At 45.1% G+C, this 12,067-nt stretch overlaps 1 protein-coding gene across 3 annotated transcripts in view; it reads right to left on the bottom strand.

Moving 5' to 3' along the window:
* BCAT1 (branched chain amino acid transaminase 1) overlaps positions 1-12,067 on the bottom strand; it is a 97,288-nt gene that overhangs the window by 61,490 nt on the left and 23,731 nt on the right. Inside the window, exons 1-2 of one of the 3 annotated variants that reach the window (XM_080662069.1) lie at positions 2,975-3,354; positions 1,834-1,905 (exon numbers count right to left, since the gene is read on the bottom strand). In XM_080662069.1, coding sequence (XP_080518195.1) covers positions 1,834-1,905; positions 2,975-3,184 — 282 coding nt within the window. In that variant the 5' untranslated portion in view covers positions 3,185-3,354. Of the gene's footprint in view, positions 1-1,833; positions 1,906-1,978; positions 2,789-2,974; positions 3,355-12,067 lie in introns of those variants that run through there. The other 2 variants (XM_080662071.1, XM_080662070.1) reach the window with 2 other exon arrangements.

Genomic DNA, 12,067 nt, shown 5'->3' with positions numbered 1-12,067 from the left:
AATCCACCATTTCCTCCCCCAAATTATCCATTTCATTTACAAGCACCATTAGAACACATGTTTTGATAGGTAAATACATGAATGTAGAATGTCAATATGCACTCCCCCCCAACTAAAATCTAATACGTGGAAGTCTAAATTAACAAATAAAGACATAATTTACTTTGTGAATTCTTTTTTTTTTTAAATATATTTTATTGATATTTTACAGAGAGGAAGGGAGAGGGACAGAGAGCTAGAAACATCGATGAGAGAGAAACATCGATCAGCCGCCTCCTGCACACCTCCCACTGGGGATGTGCCCGCAACCAAGGTACATGCCCTTGACCAGAATCGAACCCGGGACCCTTCAGTCCGCAGGCCGACGCTCTATCCACTGAGCCAAACCGGCTCCGGCTGTGAATTCTTTAATTTGCAAAAAAATAATTATTCTATGTTTAAAGTTTAAAGAGTGTGTTCCACTTCCCAGGAGCATGCTCATGCCTTTCCCTTCCCTCTCTTCTTCCCCCACAGGCATGCATCTCTAAACACTAAGGGTCCTAGGAGACTAGCAACCAGGAGAGTAATGGGCAGTGGCAGCAAGTCCTGGGCTAACCCCTACACTTGTCTCCAAGGCCCACTTTTCATTTTCTGTGACTTCTCAGTGAGCCAAAGCAGCCCCACCTAGACTCTCTCCTGTTGCTTCTTCTACCCTCAGCCCTTCCTTGTTTCACTGTCCCCAACTTTAAAAAAACATACTCTCAAAAAAAAAAAAAATGTATAATGAACTTTTGGGGAAAGTTGTATTTATCTATACCCTTTGTAGAATTTATTTACTGTATAAGATAACCCTTAGAGATGATCAAGTATGATTCCCCTTTATCTTACTCTCAAAAACCCATCTCAATATCTAAGTTCCCAAAATGTATTAGAAGCAGATTGGCTACAAGGTTGCAGGGGATATTATCTCTAAAGGACCAGGAATAATACGGACAATTAAAATTCACAAACTTATTTTAATGAAGAAATGATTATATTCTAACGTTTTAGTTTTTAAATAAAACCTGAGAGCAGAGACTTTATCTTGACTGTATTTCTGGATATCCACTGTCCAGCACAGTGCCTGGTACACAGTATGAGTTGGGTGTGTGTGTAAAATTGATGAGTCAAGGTTCACTCCCTCTCTGAATCCTGCCAGGATGTGAGGTCATGAGGACACGCTGTGCTATGGTTGACAATGTGACTGAAACAGGCAGCAGGAGGCAGAACCAGCCTGAAGAGAAGAAGCAAAACCCTCCAGGGTTGGGGAGGGAATATAGTGATTTATAGAGAAAGTAATACTTCACATTTGTATTTTACTGATTTTCAAAGTACTTTAATAAGGTTCTTTCTCAGTTGCTCCTCGCTATTCCTCTGTGAAGAATGAGATTTAATACATAAACCCATAATTCAGAGAGGAAAGAAGAAAATACAACACTTTTAATATAAAATATTAGGCGCTGCTTAAAAAAAATAATTATGAGTTTAAATCTTTCCAGAAGTGGAATAAGGGTCACACTTATTATACAATGAGATAAACCTTTAGGTGAATAGTCATGAACTGATTACTTGCCAAGAAGAAAAAGTTATGATTTATGAAATACTGTAAGTAGTGAACTGCCCTGTAGTTTTAGATGTGATGAATGTACTCCTGCTCCCGCAATCATTTTCCCCCTAAGAGTGGAATTTAAAATGCATAGCAGCATATCAAACTACTGTATAACCCGCACAGTGAAAATTGCCCCAAAATGTCAGCAAGCAATGAACTTATTCAGTGGAATTGTTGTTTCACTGAATCTCAGGCACATGACTTACCTTCAAAGTTCCCATGACCGGATTTGATCCTGCTTCTCTGTTACACTCTTCCAAGCATCCATTATCGCAGTCCTTAAAGAAGAATTACATCCATTAAGCAAAGCCAGGTGGGTCACTGGGGCCTGGGGTATTCAATATCACTCACCATTACAAGGTGGGCTCCGCAGCGGTACCCAAACAACCAGGAAACGGAGGATGGAACACCCAGGCACAGCCCCCCAAGGGGAGCGCTGCCCTTCACCTCCCACCCTGCCCGAGGTCGCGGCTGTTTTTGTCCTCCGCCGCCGCTGGCTTAGAGCAGGCAGCTTCAAATCCAGGTTCGCCCCGCAGAGCCAAGGTTCACCAGCAACGAACAGGAAGGTAATTGTGTCCCTTATATCCATTAGGGTTTTAAGCCATTTATAGAAAAATCTCCCGGGCGCGCCAGCCTCGCGGTCTTGTCAATCACAGGCGCACAATAGCCAGCCTGGAAAAGGGACAGGGAGGAGAGTGAGCCCTTCTCTCCCGGGCTGGGTGCTCCGAGGCAGGCGCATACACACACCAAACCCACACGCCAAGGACAAAACCTCCTGGAGTTGGGAGTCATTTGAAAGACCCTTAGGGACACCATGGAAGAAGGGCGAATTGAGAAAAGATGCAGACCTTTAAAAAATAAATGCAATAAAATAGATACAGCCTAATCTGCTAAGTAACTACGGCGAAAGGGAAGAAAGGGATTCAAAGAGGCAGAAGGCTGCGGGCAAGATATTCTGGGGTGGCGAAGGCACGCAGGATGTGGCTGTCAGTTCTGGCAGCCCAGAAATCCTGCTCCCGCCTCCTTCCCCAAAGCGGCTTCCATGGCGACCCTCCCTTCCCCCCGCGGCTGTGGGCGCTGCGCTCCCGGCGGGTCACTGTGCGGCTTTAGACTAGGTTGGCGGGGGGCCTCTCCGAGGCGCAGTTCACCCGCTGGGACCCCAGATGGCTGCGGCTGCGGGAAAAGGAGATGCCTCGGTGGAGGCGGAAGAGCGATGCAAGGTGAAGCAGGATGTTGCAGGCAAGGGCAGCAATGAGCCAGCCAGGCCCGCGCGCGCTTCCGAGACCGAGTCTAATCTGTCCCCCTTCCTCAAACCCCCCTTTCCTCAAACGCCCAGGATCGAGGTACCTGGGGCAGGCTGGCCATGGGGAGCCTCCAGGAGCGCAGGGCAGCAAGGAGCGGCTGTGGCGGCGCGCAGGGCGCAGCTGGATGTGCAAGCGGGCGGCGCGACCCAGCTCTGGCGCACGGACCGCGTGGCACCGGCTGCCACCGGGGCTGCCACCGCCAGGAGCCTCGCGCAAGGGCAAGACGCAAGGAGCCACACAGCCGCTCCAGCATCCCTGGAAAAGGAGCCTCCACCCGTCTGGTCCCTCTTCAGGAGGGAAAACCAAAGCTCTAATCCCTGCCACTGAGTCTCTGGTAGGGGCACAAGAGTTCGTGCCAGCAGGGAGCGCCTTATTTATTAAACTACCCCTGGGTGAGCGGCCCGAACGCCCCTCGGCTATGGCAAAGGCAACCTCGAGGAAACATGTTTACACAGGGCAAATTTTCCTTTGGCAAACAGACAAAAGGCAGTCCTGTCCCATCCCTGACCCCAACCCCCTCCCCTCGCCCGCACGAGAGTTTGTGCCAGGTTCGGGCAGTTTGCATGAGCTCTTGTCTGCCACCGACCTCCTTGTGCAAACTAGTCGGGTTCATAACTCGGGGTGTGGCGGGGCTACCAGGCTCATGTTCCCTGAGAGCTGTTTCTACCCAGAGACCTCGATGCCACTTGGATCCACACATCCATCATTTTCAGGCAAAACGGACTATCAAGGGCTCCCAATGAAACTGTTTTGACAGTTTTCCGATATAGGCCTGGGAGAGCCATATTTACAAAGAGGGCTGAGAAAGGGATGCTTGAACTACTACTGGGATAGAAAGAGAAAAAAAAAATTGTAATACCTATTGTCTCCTCTGGTGTGTTCCCCGGGCAATAGGGTAATGTCACCCTAAATTATGAGCCTTCAAAAAGGATTTTAAAGTAATAGGAAGTGATGACTTGGGCTGACTTGAACTAGGGAAGGGAGGAGGGCAGTTTATTTTGGGTAAAAGCAATTAAACCCGGTCTGGTTTTAGAACTGACTATACAGCCCTAAGGATAATACAGCTGTAATCTTACAAAAAAACATTCCCTTCTTCCTCTCCCCCTCCCCCCACCCCCTCACCCCCTATTTACACAAGGCACAGAAAAGCCTCTTTTACTGGGGTGGAGTCCCAAGCTCCAAGGACCATAGATCCCAGGCAAGTCACGTCATCAAAATGTGTCACTGGAAACCTGGAGTCTCTTCTTAAAGAAATTTAAGATCAAATCTCTCTATATAAAAGCCTAAGCCTGTGGTCAGCAAACCACGGCTTGCGAACCACATGCGGCTCTTTGGCCCCTTGAGTGTGGCTCTTCCACAAAATACCACAGCCTGGGCGAGTCTATTTTGAAGAAGTGGCGTTAGAAGGAGTTTAAGTTTAAAAAATTTGGCTCTCAAAAGAAATTTCAATCGTTGTACTGTTGATATTTGGCTCTGTTGACTAATGAGTTTGCCAACCACTGACCTAAGCCACCCGCCAACTGGCGGACCGTCTGGTAGCTATGGCGCGCAGTGACCACCAGGGGGCAGATAGATGTTCAACACAGGAGCTACCCAGCGATGGCAACTTTGCAGAGTGCCCTCTTACACTCCAGGACCCCTCAGGGGATATCAAACTACTGGTTTCAGGCCAATCCCCACAGGCCAGACGGAGGGACCCCACCGGTGCATGAATCTGTGCACTGGGCCTCTAGTTTTAAAATAAAAAAATAAAGACTATGTAAACACTAGAGCTGCCAGTTTGAGACTCCTGCCCAAAGCTTAAGAATAAGAAATTCTTGCCCTGCCCATGTGTTCAATGGCTAGAGCGTGGGCCCACATACTACCTGGTTAGATTCCAGGTCAATGACAGGTACCTGGGATGCATGTTCATCCCCAGCCCCATCAGTGTACTTGTGTGCAGGAGGCAACCAACCCATGTGTATCTCTCATATGATTCTCTCTCTCCCCCCACTCTCTTTCTCTCTTCCCCCTCTCTCTCCCACTCTTTCTAAAAAATAAAGATCAATGGAAAAAACATCCTTGGGTGAGGATTAACAACAACAAAAAAAGGAAAGAAAAGAAAGAAACCTTTGGTTGAATAATTATAAACAACTTATTTGCATTCAGAAAGTTGATTTAAATGTCTACATCAGACATTAATTCAGAGCCTGTGATTGTTTTAAAGGTAGACACTACACAACTTCATTTTTTTCATTTTTATTGCTATTTTAAATATATTTTTTATTTATTTCAGAAAGGAAATGAAAAAAAAAAAAAAAAACATCAATGATGAGAGAGACTCATTGATTGGCTGCCTCCCGCATGCCCTCTACTGGGGATTGAGCCTGAGACCTGGGCATGTGCCCTGACCAGAATCAAACAGTGACCTCCCAGTTCATAGGTTCAACCATTGAGCAACACGAGCAGGACAATTTTCTTGCTATTTTAATAAAAGTTACCTATAAATCCACCCTTTTCAGTCAAGAAAGCATACATAATACAAGACTGGTGTTATGAAAGAATAAGCACAGTGCCACATCTACCTTTCCTCCCTTTCAGAGCCAAAATCTTTGAAAATGCCACCTGTATTAACTGCTCCTACTTCTTCACCCTTCAAGTGACTATAGTTTGACGTTTGTCCAATGATTCCACCTAAACAAGGTTCCTAATAGCCTTCATTTTGCTCAACCCAATGGCATTGCTTCCTGTGCATTTTCATGGTTGTATCAATACATTGATGACTCCTAAATACAGTATATACTTTTTCATTCTACCTCTTTCCTGAGCAGTAAGTACTTAACAGTAAAAACATCTATCTAACATATTTTGATATATGTAACATGTGTGAAGGCCCTGGCCTAGGTACTGGGGATACTATGTGAGTCCACATCCATCCCATTATCACGAATTGCCTCCAGCCAGGTAGAAAAATGTTACTGATGTAACTAATCTCACAAAGGTAAAATTGTAAATGTAAAGTGCCACTTATGCTTTCAGAGCCTCTAATAATGAAATGTAACACACTTAGAAAGGCCTGGAAAGGCTTTCCATCAAGAGATTCTTAAGCAAAGATCTGGAGGATAAAATTTATATTATATTATATTATATTATATTATATTATATTATATTATAGGCCTGATGCACAAAATTCGTGCACTCGGGGGGGGGGGGGGGGGCAGTCCCTAAGCCTGGCCAGTGCCCTCTTGTAGTCCAGGAGCCCTCGGGGGATATCTGACTGCCATGGAGGCAGGAGAGGCTCCCGCCACCACTGCTGCACTCACCAGCTCTGAGCCCAGCTTCTGGCTGAGTGGCGCTCCCCTTGTGGGAGCTCACTGACCACCAGGGGGCAGCTCCTGTGATGAGCATCTGCCCCCTGGTGATCAGTGCACATCATAGTGACCAGTCATTCTGCTGTTTGGTCAATTTGCATATTACCCTTTTATTATATAGGATTACATTATATCATATCATATTATATCATATAATACTAGTGGCCTGGTGCATGAATTCATGCACATTGAAAGGAAATTAATTAAAATATTTTAATATCACTATTCACCCTTTCTCTATAATAAAAGTGTCAACCAAATTCACAATCGACAATGACAGATCAAAACACTCACATGCGATTGGCACCAGCGAGAGCTTTATATGTATCATGCATGCGCAAGTCAACTTAGCCTTTTATTTGTAAAGAATAAACTTGCTTAATTAGACCTGCTCTCTGATCCTGCTTTCTGATTTAGCTAAACTTTTTTGAGCCCAGTGAAGCATCCCAACTTTTCTTTCAGGTAATTGTCAGCAACACAGCAGTAAATATCAACATGAAGTCATTTTCAAGGTCCACCATTTCTTACTTATTTTCAGTTGGGTCAAGTTTCTAAGCTTTCTAAATCTCCATTTCCCAGCTAATGAAAAGAAAATAGGATTCCACTGAGTCTGCTATCTACCTACTCCAGGACTTCTGTGAGGATCAAATGAGATGAGGCATGGGAAAACGCTTCACAGACATTTGGTTAAAGTGTGAAATGTTTGCACCTGGCTATAAAGCAAGTCATGTTCCTGGGCTGAATAAACTGCAAGGAGGCTAGTTGCTAGGGAGAGGAAGACGGGTGTTGCTACATGATGTCATTACCCGGCGCCCACAGCCACCGTTTCCAGGCTGGGATGGGCTGTGGCCGCATTTTGCACTATAGGGTCTCGGCAGCAATGGCTGTGATTTGGTGGGCTGTCACTCCAGGGTGGTGGCGGGGCCTGTGTCCCACTTGGGGGAAGCCAAGTGTTGCTTTGTGGGCGCCAGGTCCGCGGCACTGTTTCTCTGTAAATGGCCAGTGTGCATCTCAGCAGCCCCTGCATTGAGCACCTGACCCCTGGTGGTCAGTGCACGCCATAGCAACCGGTCAGACACTTAGCATATTAGCCTTTTATATGTATAGATAAAGAAGGGATGAAGAACGGATTGCAAAGGCCCAAAAGAGAGCCAGGGCTGGGGTAGAGACAAGCACAGGGTGCTCAGTCTAGGGTGAGAATAGGAGGGTAGACAAGGGGCCAGTCTTGTAGTACCTTATCCAGAGAGTTAAAGCAAAAGGATTCCCCACAAAAAGTAAAAACATGACTGTCATGTAAGACTTGACTTTGGGTGGTGAGCACATGATGCAGCATGCAGATGATGTTTTACTGAGTTGTACACTTGAAACCTGTATGGTTTTATTAATGTCACCCTAATAAATTCAATTTTTAAAAATAAGCTTGTATTATAGAGTTGTTTTTAAAACTCGTTTAGTGAAGTTATTACCAGGCAGATGTTAAAACTGATTCAAAGAACAGACACATTTCTTGGTCAGGAATAATTAAATGAACTTTTTCCTTTTTTCTTCTTTTTTGTTTTTCCCTCTATACCCTCCTCACTTCCAGCAATCACCATACTGTTGTCCCTGTCCATGAGATTTTTTATCTTTTTTTTTTCTGTTTTGCTCAATTTTTCCACCCTCACCCCAACCCCTTTGCTAATGGACTTAAAACTGCCTTATTCCACAGTAGGGGAGAGAAGTTAATTGAACTTCAGAATTTTTTTAGCATATCTGTGACAAGAATTATTTTGTTCTTATCAGTTATCTGTAAAATTATTTCCAAACAATTAAACAATGTAAATATACAATGAAGAGGCCCATGGAATCTTAAAAACAAACAAACAAACAAACAAACAAAACATTGAGAAACAAACTCATAGATACAGAGAACAAATTGGTTGCCAGAGGGGAGCAGGTGAAATAGTAACACAGGGAATATGATTAATAACCTATATATATAAAAAGCCAGAGACCGGAATGCCGGAATGATCAGAACAACCGGTCACTATTATGTCCACTGTGGCCAGCAAACTGGCCCGATCAGGGGGTAGGGCCAGCTGGCCAACCTCCTGCAGCCCCTCCCCCCAGCCAGCCACGCCCCTGATCGGAATCTCCCACCCCAATCGAGAGCTGGGTGGCAGGCCTAACCCCGCTCCCCACAGCCCTTCCCCCCTGGCTGGCCCAGCCCCCGATTGGCCCGCAGCCCCTCCCTCTGGCTGACACTGCCTCTCATTGCCCCCCACCCCAATAGGAGGCGGGGCCAGCCAGCCAACCTCCTGCAGCCCCTCCCCCTGGACAGCTCCGGCCCCAATGAGCCTCCACCACCCCAATCGGTCTGCAGCCCCTCCCCCTAGACAGCTCCACCCCCAATCGCCCCCCCACCCCAATTGGGGGCAGGGCCCACCAGCCAATCACCCACAGCCCCTCCCCCCAGCTGGCCCAGCCCTGATCAGGCCCCAAATGGGGTGGGCCAGCCAGGCAACCTCCCGCCATCTCCTCCTCCTGACAGGCCCAGCCCCGATCTACCCCTATTGTGGCAGGTCGGCCAGACCCCATCCGTGCACAAATTTGTGCACTGGGCCTCTAGTAGTATAATAACAATATATGGTGTCAGGTGGGTGCAAGACTTATCAGGGTGATTCACTATCACTTTGTAAGGTATATAAATGTCTAATCATTATGTTGTACACCTGAAACTAATATTGTATGTGAACTGTAATTGAAAAATAAATTTAAAATGGAAAACCATTGAAAAGTTAGGGTTAGGTAGGGAATGGAGGTGGGAGGTTGACAGGATTGAAGTGCACTCTGATTACAATTTGGAGATTGGAGGTTGGAGGGGGGCCAGAGTGGAAAGAAATGGGTTTATGAGGAAGCAATTACAAAACCCACATGAGATGATCCTAGTGGATGGACTTGATAGGTGGTAGGTGACACAGATGTAGAGAAGCAGTCAGATTTCAGTAATCTTTAGAAAAATGGATGTGAGAAGGAATATGGGAGAAGGAGGTGCCAAGGAGGGCTCCTTGGATTCTGGCTTGCTCCACTGGTTGGCAATATTAACTGAGAAAAAAAAATGGAACACTATAAAATAATGAAAGGATGAGCAAGAGTCTGACTGGGGGCACACTGAGTTTTGAGGTGCCTCTGAGACTGGCTATTAGTTCAAATTAGAGGCCTGGATCTGATGAGTCACTAGGATGTAGGGAGAAACTGAAGCTATGGGTGTGGATGAGAATGTCTTACCCATGCCTCAGTTTTCTCACCTATAAAATGGGACAACAGGAACACTCCGTGTTTGCCAGTTGGGAGAGATTATCATAGTGTATGTCAATTACTTAGCACCTCGTCTGGTGAGTCTTGCTCCCTCAGTAAATGTAGGTAATGATTATCTACCGCAGTTGGCTCACATTTTCATAAAGAGCCAAATACTAAATATTTTAGGTGTTGAGGACCATATGGTCTCTGCTGCAACTATTCAATTCTGTTCCTATATCACAAAAGCAGTCATCAACAATATGTAAAAGCATGGGCATGGCTGTGTATATATAAATGGGACATAGTGGGGTTAGCCCTGTGGCTTTTAGGTGCTGACCCCTACTCTATGCAGTCGCCCTAGTGAGAAACATAAGGAGCATCCATTTCTCCAGCCATATTACCACTATCCTGGTACCAAATCTCTTCAAATAGCCTCTCTGCCCTCCAGCCTTGCTTCTTTTTAAGCCACTCTTAGCATGGAGACCAGATAAGTCATGTCAAAATGGAAACTGAATATACCTCTTTCTTAGCTGAAAAATCTTCAAGGCTTTACATCACCCTGACAAAATATTTTCACAAGCTTCCTTACCCTCCCAAGTTCTGGCTCCTAACCCCTGACTCTCCGTTTTAGCTTTTGCTATTCTCTCTCTTCAACTACACATTTTTTAGAGAAGAAGGGAGCAGGAGAGAGAGAAACTTCAATATGAGAGCATAACATGGATCTGCTGCCTCCTGCATGCTCCCTACTGAGGATTGGGCATGTACACAGACCAGGAATCGAACTGGCAACTTTTCAGTCCACTGCATGACGCCCAACCAGGATGATGCCCATCCAACTAAGCCACACTGGCCAGGGCCAATTTGGCCTCATTTTAACTTGATTACATCTGTAAAGACCCTATTTCCAAGTAAGATCACATTCACAGGTACTGGGGTCTAGGCCTTCAAATTATCTCTTTGTGGGGGATACAATTTGATCCATAAAAGTTAACTGAGTTTAAATGTAATGATTATGATAGCTGTCTTGTTTTCTACTTTGAACAATACCTTTTACCAATAAAATTAATTGATTTACAAAATATGTGACTTTCACACAACTTTTCATTAAGATTTTATGATTACCTGGGAATAGGTTCTTAATAAAATTTATTCATAATCTACAAAAGATTGATCACAAAAACATGACTCTAGATTTTCCCTTTTCCTTTTCCACTCCATTCGGTAAGTCACCAAGTCACACTAGGTTTCTGCCTGCATGCTTCTCTTCTCTACTACCCACTTCTCTCCTTCACAGCTGCTCCTCTCTCTCCCAGGTGGTCCCCCAGCTCCCTTCCTCATCTTCCACCTCTTCTCCTAGCTGATATATCCCCCATGCTGTCATCTAAGTGTTCATTTTAAAAACTTTTTTCTAAGCCAGTTACTTCCCAACTCAAAGCCAGAATAATACCTGCCAGTGGCTCAGCCAGTTATGATATTCTGGGCACTTTGGGTACACATTTCTTATCCAATACTCCAAAGAGCCCCCCTCCATCACCACCACCACACCATAGGTTCTACTTCATACATTTCCAGAGAGGTCGGCTACATTTCCCAAGATCAAACAGCTGTAGTTCAAGTCAGTTTGACCACAAGGTTGGTCATCTTGCCTACAGTTCCAATGACTCCCAATTTTATGTTTCTGCACCCCTATCAATAATAATTTGAGCATGTGTGGCATATTCTATTTTCCAAAGATCAGAATGCATTTTCCAAAGATAGCTCCAACCTTTTATCTTTCATTGCATATGCTCTTCTGCTCAACCCCATCATGAGGTGGTTTATTTCCCCCACCCTTCTGAATCTAGTGGGCCCTGTGACTCTCTGACGAATAGAATATAGTGGAAGTGTAGAAGTGATGCTGTACCAAGTCTAGACGTACACTTTAACTAACCAGGGAGCTTTTTTGCTTTCTTCCTCTTGAAGGCTCTTGAGACTTCCCCATTTGGAACCCAGCCACCAGGCGGTAAGAAGCCCAAGCCCCATGGAGAGCCATGTGCAGGCTCACTAGTCACCAGTCCCAGATAAGCTCTCCCAGCCAACATCCAGCATCAACTGCCAACCATGTGAAATGTCTGTCTTGAACATTCAGTGCACTTAAGCCTTCAGATGACTGAAACCACATGGTAGACCCCAGACTAAAACTACTCAGCTGAGCCCAGACAATCCAGCAGATCGATTTTATAGCAATGTTAAGCAGAACAGCATGCAAGCCTAACATGTTTATTCTGTTCTTTAATAACTGAATACATGTCATACACAAAAATAAGAATAAAAAAGATGAGAGAAACATGAAATGATTAGCATTTTAAAATATCTTCCTAATTCTGATTGTTTTCTGGTACCATCCTTGGCTAAAGGCACAGGACCAAGGCATTATAAATGATACTAAATATACCTTTTAAATAGTCTTATTGATGATACCAATATCTTGTGGCCCACTGTTTGTCAGTTCTGACCATATCACTGCT

The sequence above is a fragment of the Plecotus auritus genome (assembly GCF_963455305.1).
Source record: "Plecotus auritus genome assembly, chromosome: 3".
Taxonomy (NCBI): domain Eukaryota; kingdom Metazoa; phylum Chordata; class Mammalia; order Chiroptera; family Vespertilionidae; genus Plecotus; species Plecotus auritus.
The sequence above is the reverse complement of the archived record's forward strand: the minus strand, read 5'-3'. Positions and strand labels throughout refer to the sequence as shown.